We start from the raw sequence: 16,423 nt of genomic DNA, 5'->3' as shown, positions 1-16,423 counted from the left end.
ATGGCTGGTGGACAGCTTCATAAAATTAGAAGATAAATTTGTACCTACTTTTTGCATATCAAGCAAGCATTTGTTTCAATGTTCAATCAACCTCATCTTGAGCTACTTGCTCTACTCTAGCACAATACTTGTTAGTTAGTTTGTCCTGTAAAAACTTCTTCAGGACCAGTGTTATAGGTTAAGTTAATTGTCTAACCTTTTGTATGGGTATAGAAAGGTAAACAATGCCTATTATACTAAATAATCCCTACAAAATCTCAAAATTCACCAAATTGCTTTTCTCCGAAAAAGCCAGTCTCCGAAATTGGATTTCTCCCAATGGGATTCTCTGAAACGGACCATTCCAAGCTGAGATAGAGTCACAAAACCATCATGTCGTTGGAATCCATATTAATAAATATAGTTTCATAAATAAAACATCAGACCAATAGTAGCCATGATTGAAACTCAAATATATCTGAATTGAGAGTAGACAATTCGTATCAAATTCATGTTGCACACTGTTAGTATGTTCTGCTTAAATTCATCAAACACATTTATTCTGATCAAATCCAAGTTCAACCACCACATTACAAGAAAAAGTCAAATCATGGTGTGAAAACTCAGCTACCAAATGTCATAGCACCTACAGCCTATTGTGCTCAACAACTAATTTAACATGTATTGCATACCATAGTTTACCCTTATTTGCAAACATTGTATATACCCACCCACATAACCCACTGTCATAGGCGCCGGGTTTTGAAAATTGCAAACTTTCTAGCCGACCGATTGCTTACATTCAAAATGCTGATGTTTGTTTGTCAGCATTGATGTTTGTTTGCGTCTATCTGCCATTGTATATTGCCAAGCTTCATAATGTAGGCTGGCCTCGAAATTCACGGCGGACATGTCCGCCGTCACAGCATGTGATGTCCGCAGGAAGTATCATCTAGATCGGTCATATTTGTTCGTCGAGAAATAACACAGGAACTAGCGATACAAATCGTCATTGCATAGCACGAACAATTGTTGCGATAATATATTTTCCAGCGCATTTTAGCGCGCATCTAGAAAATGTGAATGCTGTATCCCTTAGCTTCCATTCAGGGAGAAAAACTGTCAAATTTTACGTTGCTTCAACGATTGATGACATTGAATCTGCGTAACAAAGGTGAATTCTTCGCTAAAAATCGATAGGAGTACAGGTACTTCTACACTAATCACGCGCAATTTAGTTCAAGTATTACGTCACAATGTCTGGCTTTGATCTCCGAGTAATAATGATACGGCAAGGTTGGTTACTAAATTAGATTATACGAGTAGGCTATTACAGCAAGATGCAACAAAATTTGTTAAGTTTTGGTATTACAGTAAGAAAGAAAAGACCCAAGGAAAATTTACTTTCGCTCACATGACACGCAAAAATAAACTTAAAGAAAAAGCCTGTGAAACTTTGCACAGCAGAAAATAGTAGCGTTGGTGTAGAAATTTTCCGACTCCTGCCCACAGTGCCCAGAGCATCGTGACGTAATAAGTCACACGACCTCGTTCGGTGGAAGTTAATCAGTTATGTGACGTATTGACCAGCTACACGGCGCTTTGACTCTTCAAGAGCAAGTCGTTGGTCTGATGAAAGCCTTTCAGAGTGACTTTACTGATTTTTTAGAAAGCCTTCTAAAACCGCGCGAAGAATTATTATCAAGATAAAGTGATTAAGCATGACGATCGACGGCTAAAACTGGTGTGTCCGCCGTGAGACTTGATTTGTCCGCCGAGATAGCTTGTCCGCCGTCAACAAAAACGAATTTCGAGGCCTGTAGGCTACTTCGAATTATATGCTGGTCACTTTGAACTGTAGCTCTTCATACGCGTAGATACTAAACTGAGCAAACAGCACTTCGTTATTGACACTCCCAAGAAAAAATAAAGCGGAAGAAATCAAGAAAAACGTTTTTCAATCATTGTTACTATGCTTCAACGGCACCATGCTGGCGTTTATCAGCTACCGTACTTCGGTTTCTTTTGTTATCTTAGGAGCAGCGCTCTTGTTGCAACAAGTAGATCTTTTAATTGAGATCGATCCGCAATGAAGGTCAAACTAACGCAAATCTGAACTTGGAAACATTTGATTTAGGATTTTTTTAAATAATTTGCGGGGGGGCAGCCACCCCGAGCTAAATTCACGGGGGGGGCGCCGCCCCTCTGCCCCCCGGAGTCGGTGCCTATGCCTACTGTATATCTAAGTTAAGAATAGTTTCACGATCTCTCTTCAAAACTGTTTTATCTTGAAGTTATTTTTATTAAAAACTTACATCAACTAAACCAGGGATGTGCAAACTGTGCCAAGCAGACTGAATGCAGCTGTGACTCCTGTGAGCTTAAACTTTTGACCCGAGATAAGGTCGGGATTTTAAATAACGTGTAGCCCGCTAGATGATTTTAATTTATATCTTAAGTTTGCAAAGTTTAGAAAACATTAGTTTTTGTTTGGCAACCCGACAAGTTCAACCAGTGTGAAATTAAATGCGAGGTAGCTGTGTGGTTACTTATTGTGTGCACATCTGTCATAGCATAGTGAACAACAGATATTTCCAGTGAACACAAGTGAGGACACTGGACAGTGCAGGTGTTTTTTGTTTCAAGGATATGGCCTAGTTGTGACAGAGCTGATGTTGTTACCGGAATTTACCTACGTTGAGGCTACTTAGTATTTTACATAGTGTATGTGAAACACAGTTGGGACCCACGGACCAAGGTGATTATGTGTATTTGGCCCAACAATACGGCAAGTTTACACATCCCTGAAATAAACCGTTTGTATAATTAATCTATAGTGGAAACACAAAGATATTTCACAAAGCATGGCTGCATGTGACATATATAGATCACATAATAATATCTACAACCTAGGAAGTTGTTTTGTCAACAGCACACTTTCCAATAGCATGATACCATCAGCATGGTAGCTCTAATTGTGCAACACCTATAAGGGCGATACACACAAGCAAACGTTTAATTTATTAGAAATAATTCTAACAGAGATACAAAACTGCAATTTTGAATGCTCTTTGCTAACAGAAACATGAGCTTAACATTTAAAAAAGTACAGTTATACAGAAAATCCAAAAAAGTGGTGATGCATGGCAGAGAAGCAAATTAATTTTGGATTTGAAGGTTTGGAACAAAGCAACACTTCTGCTGAGCGGATACTTTATACAAGCATTATCTTGCTTTTGCTTTCTTATTTATGAAATCAAATTGTAACTGTTTGTACTACATCTTTGAAAAAAATTACGACTTTACGTCATAAACAAATAAAATCTCACCAGTTGGGATGGGTCTCATGCTATTGGGGAGCATATTATCGGTACAGCACCACCTACAAACCACAGCGATCAAGTTGACAGTTTGTACAAGGATAACATGTAAACATGAAACTGTAAGAACGTTAACATTGTTGTTTTCTATTCATAAACGAGTTCGTCTTTTCCTTTTCTGTTCACCTCCCACACTTCAATTGGAGCTTCAAAAACTGGGAGTTTGCGTAATATTTGTGTTTTCTAAAAAGAATTCTTCCAGAGTCATACTCTTGTTTGCAATCCAAACATTGCTGTTTAACAACAGTATGCTATATACTATTATAAATGAATATCAAATAAGTCACAGGCTCCTTCACTTTCATCAAGATTAAAGCAATAATCTTGATCAGCAGGTAAGGGGGACAAGCTAAGAAATGGTTCAAAAGCATCCGATAAACCCCATTCATCAAACGAAGTGGACTCTGTTTCATTAATAGATGAAAGCATGTCGAAAGATTCAGAAATTTCAATATCTTCAACTGGAGCAGCAGCCGGTGGAGGAGGAGGAACTGGAAGAGCAACAGGAGGATAAGAAGAATCTTTGTTTACCAGCAACACTGAGATAGGCCCAGACGTTGATCGCAAGTGTACCTGGTATTTCTTTTTGCCATCTACACCATCAGGTACTGGCACCTCTAGCTGAGTTCCAGATGGAGCTTGAATGGACAGTAAAGTATCTCCACGAAAGCACTTACAAAGATCTTCATGAGTGACATATGCTAGTCGATTGTTGTCAACATCGTCAGTTACATTTTTGATGCTCTGATGAACCCACATTTTTTGCTTATCTAAGTCCAACTCTTGCTGTTCTAGATCATTGATTTCTTCACGAAGTTCATTCAATCTAGCTGTCATGTCACTGCTGTTACAATCTGGCCCAGCACCTTTCCACTGGATGCTATTCTTTGAACGTTTTTCAATTAATCCAATTCCTTCCAACACATTGGTGATGTCATAAATCCTTCGTTTTTGTCTTACAGCTAATTGATCAGCTGCTACTTTTAAGTCCAAAACGCCATTTTGGGCATTTTTTAGCAATCCAACAAATTTTGTTGTTAACAAACCGAGTGATTTCTCATGGCGACTTGTCGGTCCAATTTCTGCCATTGTATCAAAGCAGCTAACATATATGAGTACGAGGAAAAATAAACCTGATTACCACATAAACAAAATTTCATTAAAAAAAAAATAATGTAAAGAATATCATATATATATATGTAATGCTTAAATCAAATATAGTTATTACTATCTGAAGCCTTTACAAATTGTTTCACCTAACGGATCATCAGAAGGTCTGCAAAAACATGCAAAAAAAGTAATGAATCGATAATTCCTGAAAAGATATTAAATATTACAACTGTAATTTAATCTGCAAAAAAAACCTTTAAACCTGTACTTCCTGAAAAGATATTAAATATTATAACCGTAATCCAATCTGCAGAAAAAAAACCTCAGAATTACTAAGGGCTACCTTCATCCATTACTACAAAGATTCAATTAATTTGTCCATCTGGAAACCAAGCAACTTGATGGCAACCTCTATGACATCACAAAAAAGCAAAATGCAGTTTGATGATCAATGCAACCTGTAGTAATCTGAACAAAATAAATGGAAATTGTTTGTTTAAAAACCTGTAAAAATTAAATGAGATTTATAACCTGTAAGAATCAAATGAAATTTAATTTTTTCAAAATTATAACCTGTGAAAATCACAAAGAATTGTGATGATGTAACCTGTAGTAACCTGAACAAATGAAATGAAATCTGTTTCTAAACCTGTGAAAATTAAATGAGATTTATAACCTGTAAAAATCAAATGAAATTTTTTTTTAAAATAACCTGTGAAAATCAAAAGGAATTTATTTTATTTTGAAGTACTTGAGTTTAAATTTGTTTCTATGTCGACATTTACCCACCAGTTCGGAACGCTTGTTCAAAAGGTGGCCACTATCAGCCTTCAGAATGGCCAGCTTTTCAGCCAAACATAGGCCACAATTATTACGACCACCTCCACTATAAGGCCGAGCACAGCTGTGGATGGACTCTACAGATGTGATGATGATGATGAGATGATGATGATGAGATGATATGATGAGATATGAGATATGATATATGATATATATATATATGTATATATATATACAAGCCTTAAAGCAGCCGGCGGCCATCGCGGCCATGGCCGCTAAGTAGTTCTTGAATGACCGCCGGTGCTGCCTCCTCGGTCGGCCAACTTGGCCGCCGGTTTCTTCTAGCTAATTATTTAATTTCGCAATAGAATGATCGTGGATTAACTGTCGAAAATATCTAGCATCAAAGACTGACGCAGAATTAGGTCAGCACGTCATAATCACCACTGTTGTATTGTGCGGAAACATTTGCTATTGTATGGAAAATATAAAACTGTGATCACCAGCTATAAGTCTTGTTTGTAATTCCCAAGTCCCGACGTTTATTTTAACAAAGTGTTAATCCGAAGTGCTAATTTACATCGGTAGGCAATATTGTCGTTTTTATGTCGATTCAATGTTGTCGGACATTGAATCGTTGTTAAAAAGAAGAACTACCTAGACAACAAAATTCGTCATTTTTACCCTGATTTAACGACTGCAAACGTAGAATCAATGTAAAGATGACAGATTTTGTTGTCTGGGTAGGTTATTTGACATCCGAGGGAAAAATACGTGTTTTCGAAGTTGAGAAATGTTTCCGCTGTGGGTTAGTGACTTCACACTCTCAATGGTGACATCATAACAATATAAATGGTCAGGTTTTATGAAAGGCGGTATGCAGTTGAAACAATTTACTGAGCAGCGAGCAGTTGAAACAATTTAGTGTCGTTATAGTTAGATGGTCCCGCAATACCGGATTACAATCCCGCTAAAGCAGTTATTGCGTGGTACAACGATTCTATAGCAGGACGTCGCCCAGACTTCAACACTAAGTGATCATTTTGGCCTTGTTGCAAGTTTAATTCCATTTACTTGTGCTATCGTTATTTGTATTTTGGCCTCCAAGCACGCAGATTTGGCCGCCGAGAAGGAGCTCTCGGTAGGCCACGATGGCTGCCGGAAAAAAACACGAGTTTTAAGGCCTGTATATATATATATATATTTATATGATATATATATGATATATGATATAGATATGAGATATGATATAGATATGAGATATGATGATGATATGATATAGATGAGATGATGAGATGATGGAGCACAGATGTGGATGGACTATAAGGCCGAGCACAGCTGTGGATGGATGTGGAAAGTGGAGGTGGTCGTAATAATTGTGGCCTATGTTTGGCTGAAAAGCTGGCCATTCTGAAGGCTGATAGTGGCCACCTTTTGAACAAGCGTTCCGAACTGGTGGGTAAATGTCAACATAGAAACAAATTTAAACTCAAGTACTTCAAAATAAAATAAATTCCTTTTGATTTTCACAGGTTATTTTAAAAAAAAATTTCATTTGATTTTTACAGGTTATAAATCTCATTTAATTTTCACAGGTTTAGAAACAGATTTCATTTCATTTGTTCAGGTTACTACAGGTTACATCATCACAATTCTTTGTGATTTTCACAGGTTATAATTTTGAAAAAATTAAATTTCATTTGATTCTTACAGGTTATAAATCTCATTTAATTTTTACAGGTTTTTAAACAAACAATTTCCATTTATTTTGTTCAGATTACTACAGGTTGCATTGATCATCAAACTGCATTTTGCTTTTTTGTGATGTCATAGAGGTTGCCATCAAGTTGCTTGGTTTCCAGATGGACAAATTAATTGAATCTTTGTAGTAATGGATGAAGGTAGCCCTTAGTAATTCTGAGGTTTTTTTTCTGCAGATTGGATTACGGTTATAATATTTAATATCTTTTCAGGAAGTACAGGTTTAAAGGTTTTTTTTGCAGATTAAATTACAGTTGTAATATTTAATATCTTTTCAGGAATTATCGATTCATTACTTTTTTTGCATGTTTTTGCAGACCTTTTGATGATCCGTTAGGTGAAACAATTTGTAAAGGCTTCAGATAGTAATAACTATATTTGATTTAATTTGCTCTGCTTTGCTTTTTTGCTTAGCATTGAGCACTTTTTTGTAGTATTGATAGTTTTCATTGTTTTTTTATGTAATGCTTATGTAGACAAATGATAAAATTTTCCATCAGTATTTATATATATTCCAATTTCGAAAAAATTGTGTGCATGATTCTTATGGTGATTGGTTAAACATAAGTGGTAAAAAAGTTAATATTTATTGTCATGGCAGTATATAAAGCTATACAGTATACTAAAAATAAACTTGATTGATTATTATTATTATCACGGTTAGCGGTTTGGTTTTTTGCTTTTTCTCAAACTATTTGATTGATTGTTTTCGTTTTCACATAAACAGAATGATTCAAGCACGATTTAGTGCTTTTAAATGAGTGAAGTGAAAGTACAATATTATATGGTTTAATACCGTATTATACTAATTGAAAATCGAATTAAGTTTAATTCAAGAAACGTAAACAAACAGCAATTTTTACTCAGGTTATTTTAACATTTTTTTATATCTTAAATCGTATTAGGCTAGGAAGTTAATGATGGGAATTGAGATGGAAGACTGTCTTCCATCCCATCATCCAAATCTTTCATCACATTCCAGCTTTGACACTTTCCAATCATCCATCGTAAAATATGCCTTCCATTCCATTTTCGGCTTATAGTTACTTGTTAATTCAACTACCCATACACTTGCTTTACACCTAGCCTATTGCAAAGATTACCGTATGTTAAGAAAAACACCTTCCAACTGGCTTTCCAAACAAGTACCGTAAAACGGCACAGGATTGCCCAAGTGGAAACTTTGCCCAATATTTGTAAGTTAAAGTGTGACAGCAATTATATATGGTCTTTATGTTTTATTGGGCTTGCCCAATGGATGATAATTAACAATATTATCCATGAATACTGAAAAGCTTGGGTGTTCATCAGGATAACTATCATTTCTAGGGTAGGCTACCCGGACATTTTTCCAAAAGACATTTTGCCGAAAGACATTTTGCTGAATGGACATTTTGCCGAAACTCCTTTTTGTGTTATATGTATCGATATTCTCCACAATGTGTTTTAGTCTATCGTTCACAACCTTAGCTCTTTCGGCAATTTGTCCATCGGCAAAATGTCTTTCGGCAAAATGTCCTTTCGGCAAAATGTCCATGCACGATCTCTAGAACTAGTTGCAACCTTCATCTGATGAAAGTGAAAAGTCAAGCAATAAACAGGTTGATGTATTGCTTCGCTGACGTTTTGCGCACCATGACAATGCGCATTCTCGGAGCGGATAACATACTGAGGATGCGCATTGCCATGGTGCGCGAAACGTCAGTGAAGCAATAAATCAACCTGTTTATTGTTGCTTTTACTTTCATCAGACAAACATTGCGACTAGTGCTAGAAACGAATATTATCCATTAGACCAGTGGTTCCCAACCGGGGTGCCGCGGCACCCTGGGGTGCCAATTGCAATGCTCAAGGGTGCCGCGAGATATTGCAATATTCTGGCCCATTCTTTATTTTATCTTTAACCCGTTAAGTGCGGAATTTATTTATTTCTAACCGAGTTTCAGTGAGTAAGTTGCGCGTCTCGCAGTTATTCCCAGCTCCTTTCTGGAGGGTCGCTTAGTGGAGAAGTCGCTGGCGGTAAGTAGATAATCCGCGGTAAGCCTTTGTTTTCTCGCCCAGGAAAAACAGCGTGAAAGAGATTTTGACTCGTTGCTGTTCTTTCCATAAAAACGTTTGAAACGCATCATTATTGCCAGGTTTCATGATTTTATTTTGCGAAGAATTCGAGAAATCCAGTTTTACTGGACTATCATATTGTTATGAATCTTAAAGAAGAATTAATTGACATTCGTAACGATGGAAATTTTAAGCTTATGCACAAGCAGATGCCTCTCCACAACTTCTGGATAAAAAATCAAAATGAATATCCTTGTAGCTAACTGCAACTTTCCAATGCAAGGATATTCAAAATGAATATCCTTGTGTTTGTGTTGATCAAAATGAATATCCAGTTGCAAAGAAAGCTATTGTGCTTTTGCTGCAGTTTTCCACGTCATAGCTTACCTATGTGAGAGTGGATTTTCCGTAATGAACTAAAACACGAGAACGACTGCTTAGTAGTCGAGAAAGAAATGTAAATGGCTTTATCGAATGTGCCCCACATATTAAGGGACTTTGTGCAAGAAGTCAAGCCCAAATTTTACACTGACTTTTGAATAACAACATTTATTTACGCGCTATACTGTATATACAACTCATTCTGTGTTATTTCATACAGTTATTTGAAATACAGAAACCCCATAGAATTGATCTAGTTTTGCCAGGGTGCAGCAAACTATTTATCTCTTTGATAGGGTGCCGCAAGGTCTAAAAGGTTGGGAACCACTGCATTAGACAAATTAAAATACAAAAATGAAGATCATAACACGATCACACTTCAACTCATAAATTTTGGGCAAAGTTGTCCACCAAGGCAAAATTGTGCTGATTTATCTTACAGTACAGTATTCTTTAAATATGCTCTACATAACATTTGCTGTCTTTGTAGCTGACTGTATCAGCTGCACCACAAAACTTTCTGCTACTTAAAAAAAAAGCATTTTTAACATGGTACCAACTACCACCTAGTGTCATGAAAATAAGACAATCTGTCCGCCCCGTTAGATCAATGGGTACGCGCCCGGCTCAAGATCACGCGGCGCTGGGTTAATTCTCGGGGTGTGCGCTTGAGCAACGCATTTCAGGACTGCTCTCCATGCAGCGGCACCGGCACATAGTGAATGGAATAATTCCCTGGCAACATGACTTCAACAATCGCAAAAACTTCACTCTGTCAATCTCGGTAACCGGCCCTGCATCTATAAGTATGTGAAACGACCAGGAATAACATATCAAGGCTACACAACAGCAGTAAGGTATGTAGCCTCACACTGCTGCAGTAAGATGTTCTAGCACACAAAATTCCAAGCAAAATATAGCAGTTCATTTGATGAGAATGAATTTACGTAAAAGCAAAGAAAACATTTTGCAGTTCTGCTACCGGTAATTTGAGAATTTTTTAGTGACCCTTCAGCTGTCTACTTTGCAAGAAAAATCAGTAAAGTGGGTCGTCCCAGTATTCCAATGTCCCTAACTTCATCAACAGACGGGTCAGTTGCTCCGTGACGAGTTGCATTGTTCTGTGTTCATTAATCATTTCCATAAATGATTTATTCGCTAGAGCGACCAGATGATTGTTCTTTCACGCTTGGCCAGTTCGTTTGCAAAATTAAATTAAATTCAATCGACCTTTCCCCGTAGCCAACTCATGAAGCGTGACGTGGAAAACAAACCGATCCACTAGCTGAGTTCATAGTGGTGAACAGTGACGTTCGGTGGCTTAAACCGTTGGGAAAGCAACTTGGAAATATGCTGCAGCAAGGTAGTAGGCAAGAAGGGCGTAACCGTCGGGCAAAGCCCGAAGGCGTGTTGCCGAAGGCAACACTTCCAGCGAGGGGTCTGGGGGCCTCCCCCAGAAATTTTTGAAAAACACTTCCAATTTGGTGCGCTCTGAGAGCATTTCCAAAACAAATCAAAAATAAAAATCTGTCAAATTGTACTTCGCCTATGTCGTGATCATACATCCATTTAATGTTTAGAAGTCATGAACAATCTTAAAGGGGACCTGAAATGAAAACTTAAAATTTTTTTGGTGATTCTTTAGTGTTTAAGTAGCCTATTATATTTTTCAAAAATTTTTTTTGATATGCCTTTTTGTTTGGGAGATATAACCAAATGAAAATCGGCCACCTGATGGCGCTATGTGTCTTGTGACGTCATCGGCTGGCAACCAAGTAAACAGCTTCATGCATTTGCTTTAGAAACGTCGCATAGGTCATTGTATATTGAGCATAAACAAGATGTCTGAAACAAGACAAGGATTTCTCTTTGAAGCAAAAAGACGGCGACTTGACAGCGAAGAACATCATTCTGATTCGTGCTCTGACAACACCAGTTCGGACAGCAGTCGGATGGAAAATTTGCATTGAAAAAAATGCAGGAAAATAATTTGCTTGAACCAAGTGGTTTATATCAACTAAAAGTAGCCTATGTATTCAGAGTTGCCTAATATGCCTTTACCTACCCTGCCAATGTTTTACTGTCCTACTGACCTGTTTCAAAGTCTTGTTGTTTTCTCGCTTTGCTATTCGATCCAAACGCCCGATCGTACTCACAGACCTGTACCTAGGTTGATCGAGTTTTGTGGGTATACTGTACTGTATTGACAGTGGCTTTCACATATCTTGAAAAATCAAAGACAGAAGAATCAGCTTCAGGGATGAGCAGGTGTTTGGACTTGGTGCTTTGTAGCTCTGCCTGTAGATCGCGTTGGTAATCGCTGGCCAGAAAATGATTGGTGCACACACGGCAGTGCTTGTTTACAGGTGGGTTTTTGAGTTTCATCGCCGAGATCCATTTCTTCAGCTTGTCGTCATTATTCAGAGGTAAACGATGAAAGATTTGACGATTTCCCGGTTAGTACAACCGGGAGCCATACAAGTAGCCACCATTTTAAGGGTGTAAAAACTCCCTTAGCACAAAATTGTTCGCTGTTTCGGTAGCCTACGCGATTTGTTCCTTGTGTTTGTACGCAAAACAATAGACCTTGGATGCCGCTTTGCCAGCCAATGACGTCATCAAAATTTTTGACCAATCAGAATCATTCAATTTAAAAAAGGTTTTTTTTAGGTTTTTTAATTAATGGTAACACAAAAAATAAAAAAATTGTTGAAAAACGTTTTATTTCAGAAAGATCTACAAATACAAAAGCTATGTATTTTCGTTGCAGTGCACCTTTAATTTTAACGTTGCAGGACCAAAATCCTGTGTTAGACATGGAATAATAGTTGTCTAAATGTTTAATTCGTCATGAATGTTCATTCTCAGTTATTCAGTTAAGCCTACACTACAAAAACTAACACTTAGGCCTAAACATTACAACCGCAAGCAATTTGTACAAAAAGCTGGATAAGTTTGCCTCCTGCGTATAGAAGCTTAACAAACTAAATATTGCATCCGCACCTGAACGTTCATTGGCGAAGTAACGTTATATCAACGCTGTAAAAAGGGCAAAGGCATGACTATGAAAACTAGTACAGTATAGGCTAAAGTACATGGCGAGGAGACATCAAACAACAGCAACAAGCTTTTTGGCATTATGATGCTGTGCGTATACCGCGACGAGATACCATTCTGACGAGTTAGTCTAGTCGCTCTAGCGAATGTACGCATTGACGTCACTGGGAAAGCACAACTAACCATAACAAATCTGATTGGCTAAGCAGCTGGTGACGTTTTGCAAAACGGGTGAGGATTGGTTAAAACGAAGGCGTTTTTTGACATTTTTGAATCTGGGAAAGCAAGTTTGATAGTTGCTTCCCAGCTAGAAAGCTACGTATATTACACGTTGATTTTTGGTTGATTTTAGTAGTATGGTATCTTAGGTAGAATTCAGGTGTTATTAAGGAGTTTGTGTACACCAACAAAAATTCACTTGTTTAAAAAACATTTTTTTAGAGACATATTTTAGGTATCATTTAGTATGACTAGTGTGTAAATATGATTCTAGAAGTTTTATCAGGGATTATTTTGTGAATATAACTCTTGCAAAAATAACACGTGTTTTCCACGTATATTACAGGTGTTCAAAATCCTATGATTATTTGACTAATTTTTAAGGTAGGCCTATATAAGGTAAAATCACACCCAGAAGAGGGCATACAAAAGAGAAAAAATGTTTACCCGAGCAGAAGGATGTTTTACCGGAATTTTTTGTATGTTGATTATATGTTGTTTCCACGTGTATTGCACGTTTCCATCTGTTGAAAAGTAACACGTGTTTTCCACGTATATTAAACGTGTTGAAGTTCTTTTGTTCATTTGGGCAATTTTTAATCTGTGTTAGGTAAAACTACCTCCCAAGGACGGTATAAACAGAAAGAATTCTCCACTCAAGTGGATTGGTGTCAACCACGCTCCTCCGCATTTTTTAGGATATAAGTTAGATTATGTGTTTTTGTAGGTGTCTTTACACGTTTTTATTACGTTATGTAAAAAGGAAACTTCATGACATTTTTTAGTCGCAAATTAATGTGATCTTTTAACGATAGTTCTTAGTGTAAATTTAAGTGGTCTCGCTTACTGATATTAAACAATTACTTACTAAGGTTTGGTACGGTAGCCACTTTAACAAGTCGAAACTCTGCCACTAAAAATGACTAGAATGAAACCGCCAACTAATCATAAGCTCCGGTTTAAGTGACGTAAAAATGGCGAAAAGAAGATGATAGAAAGCAAATTAAGTGATGGATTTTTTGTCAGCTGGTTGGCTTAGGGGTTAAGGTTAGGGCTAGAAAGTAGTCATTTCATTGACGCGGGTTCGATTCCCACCACTGCTATTGCTCTTTTTCTTCTCTAATTCCAAATAAAGTTCAAAACAAGCATTAACTTTCCGAATGAGCGCTAGAAGGGTCACAATTGGACAGTAGCCTCTTATAACAATATGTGTTATACAAATGTGTTAAATAAGTTAAATACAAATGTGTTAAATTGTTGATTTCAGATACGGTACGCGGAAATTAGGTAGAATGTGGGTGTAAAAACACGTAAAATCTACCACCAAATATACGTGTAATACATGTGAAATAGTGTCGACACTTATACGTGTATTATACGTGAAAATTAACCTATAATACACGACCCAAGGAACGTAGAATCTACGTGTCAGATACGAGGAAATTAGGTGTAATGCGGGTGTAAAACACGTAAAATCCACCACCAAATACACGTGTAATACACGTGAAATAGTGTCGACACATATGCGTGTATTATACATGAAAATTAACGTACAATACACGACCCAAGGAACGTAGAATCTACGTGTCAGATACGAGGAAATTAGGTGTAATGCGGGTGTAAAACACGTAAAATCCACCACCAAGTATACGTATAATACACGTGAAATAGTGTCGACACATATGCGTGTATTATACGTGAAAATTAACGTATAATACACGACCCAAGGAACGTAGAATCTACGTGTCAGATACGAGGAAATTAGGTGTAATGCGGGTGTAAAACACGTAAAATCCACCACCAAATATACGTGTAATTCACGTGAAATAGTGTCGACACATATGCGTGTATTATACATGAAAATTAACGTATAATACACGACCCAAGGAACGTAGAATCTACGTGTCAGATACGAGGAAATTAGGTGTAATGCGGGTGTAAAACACGTAAAATCCACCACCAAATATACGTGGAAAACACGTGTATTAGTGTTGTCAGATACGAGGAAATTAGGTGTAATGCGGGCGTAAAAGTTCAGAAAATTTGCCAAAAAAGAGCCAAACCATAAATATGAAGCTAAACGTCTTCAAAAATCGCTAGATTTCTGGATTTTGGCGATAAATTCGTCAATATGGCAACCCTGGAATCTCATGTCCTTGGTAACGCCTAGCCCTAGAACATCACGGCAGCCACTTTAACAAGTCGAAATTCTGCCACTAAACTTGACTAGAATGAAACCGCCAACCAATCATAAGCTACGGTTTAAGTGACGTAAAAAATGGCGAAAAGAAGATGATAAAAAGCAAATTAAGTGATGGATTTTTCGTCAGCTGGTTGGCTTAGGGGTTAGGGCTAGAAAGTGGTCATTTCATTGACGCGGGTTCGATTCCCACCACTGCTATTGCTCTTTTTTTTTGTAATTACCAAATAAAGTTCAAAACAAGCATTAACTCTCTGGATGAGTGCTAGAAGGTTCACAATTGGACGGTAGCCTCTTATAACATGTTCTGATTGGTTGGCGGTTGCATTGTAGTCATTCGCAGTGGCAGAATTTCGACTTGTTAAAGTGGCTACCGTATAAAAGTAACTACTTTCAATTCTCTCATTTTCGCAAACCATCATTTTTGGAAAAACCTAGAACATCACACAACTAAGGCGAAAGAGAAAATTGAATTGAGTCCTGTCTTTGTCATGAGTTACCAAGGGGGGTGGGGGGACTTATATACCAGTCCCAGGTATGCAAGTCCCCCCCCCCACCCCCCTTGGTAACTCATGACAAAGACAGGACTCAATTTTCTCTTTCGCCTTAGTTGTGTGATGTTCTAGGTTTTTCCCATGTCCTTTGATCGATTATTACGTAAACAATAAATTGCTGTCTTAACATCAACTTGATAAAGCATATTGAGGACTTTGGCTCGTGCAAATATGCACTGTACAGTAGGCTAAGTATAAACTAAACATTTATTAAGTTTTAATCACATATAACTTCATTATTATTTATTTTAGTTATGTAAGTTTACTATTGATTAAAACTTGAAGTTGTTTATGATGCAGTATATCGGTGGGCCAGATTTAAAAGGAATTTAAAGTTTGACACATGTGAATAGGCTCTACGAGAATCAAAGGTAACTGCATCAAAAGGTGTTGAACAGATCACATGATGTGGTAGAAAGGCAAGGTGCGAAAAAACTAATTTTAAATACTGAGAGCAAGAAAGATGAGCCGCAAGCCGCAAGCATTGTCTGTTCAAAGGTGGATTTTTACGTTTTATGTACAAGGCTTCTAAGATCTTGGTTTGATAGTCAGACATGCTGGTCACAACGGTAAACCATAACCTCTTCGTGGGAAATTTGTAACATAAATTTCCCGGATCCGTTCGTCTGTATGCAATGACCGAAAGAAACACTCTTCTGAAAACGTCTATTCAAAAATTGTATTTCTGTAAAAATAGCCTCAAGGCTGTCGAAGAATGGAGAAACACCGTACGCCACTAAAACTTGTCACTACAATACAAATTACTGAGATAAAGACGGAAATTTCGTCCAGTTGGCAAGTACAAACAAAACCGTTTTAATATGCGACCAACTTTTCAAGCAACAATTTTGATAATGACGAGAATAGATTGCAATATTCCAAACGCACGTAACCATCTTCTGTGACGTAATAATGATAAGCATTATGAAGCTATTCAAGCACCT

The 16,423-nt window shown here is 37.3% G+C and overlaps 1 protein-coding gene across 1 annotated transcript; it reads right to left on the bottom strand.

The window, feature by feature from the left end:
* Nucleotides 1-3,620: 3,620 nt before the first annotated feature.
* On the bottom strand, nt 3,621-4,466 carry LOC145777443 (transcription factor E2F5-like). The gene has a single exon (XM_082588816.1). It carries the CDS (start codon nt 4,446-4,448, stop codon nt 3,621-3,623), a length of 828 nt encoding a protein of 275 aa, XP_082444942.1. The 5' UTR covers nt 4,449-4,466.
* Nucleotides 4,467-16,423: the final 11,957 nt, after the last annotated feature.

The sequence above is a fragment of the Aplidium turbinatum genome, chromosome 9 (genome assembly GCF_918807975.1).
Source record: "Aplidium turbinatum chromosome 9, kaAplTurb1.1, whole genome shotgun sequence".
NCBI classification, from domain to species: Eukaryota; Metazoa; Chordata; class Ascidiacea; order Aplousobranchia; family Polyclinidae; genus Aplidium; species Aplidium turbinatum.
This window is presented reverse-complemented; position numbering and strand designations above follow the sequence as displayed.

Excerpts from the sequence above, each read along its gene's own strand:
- LOC145777443 (XM_082588816.1), bottom strand. The coding sequence starts at position 4,448 with ATGGCAGAAATTGGACCGACAAGTCGCCATGAGAAATCACTCGGTTTG.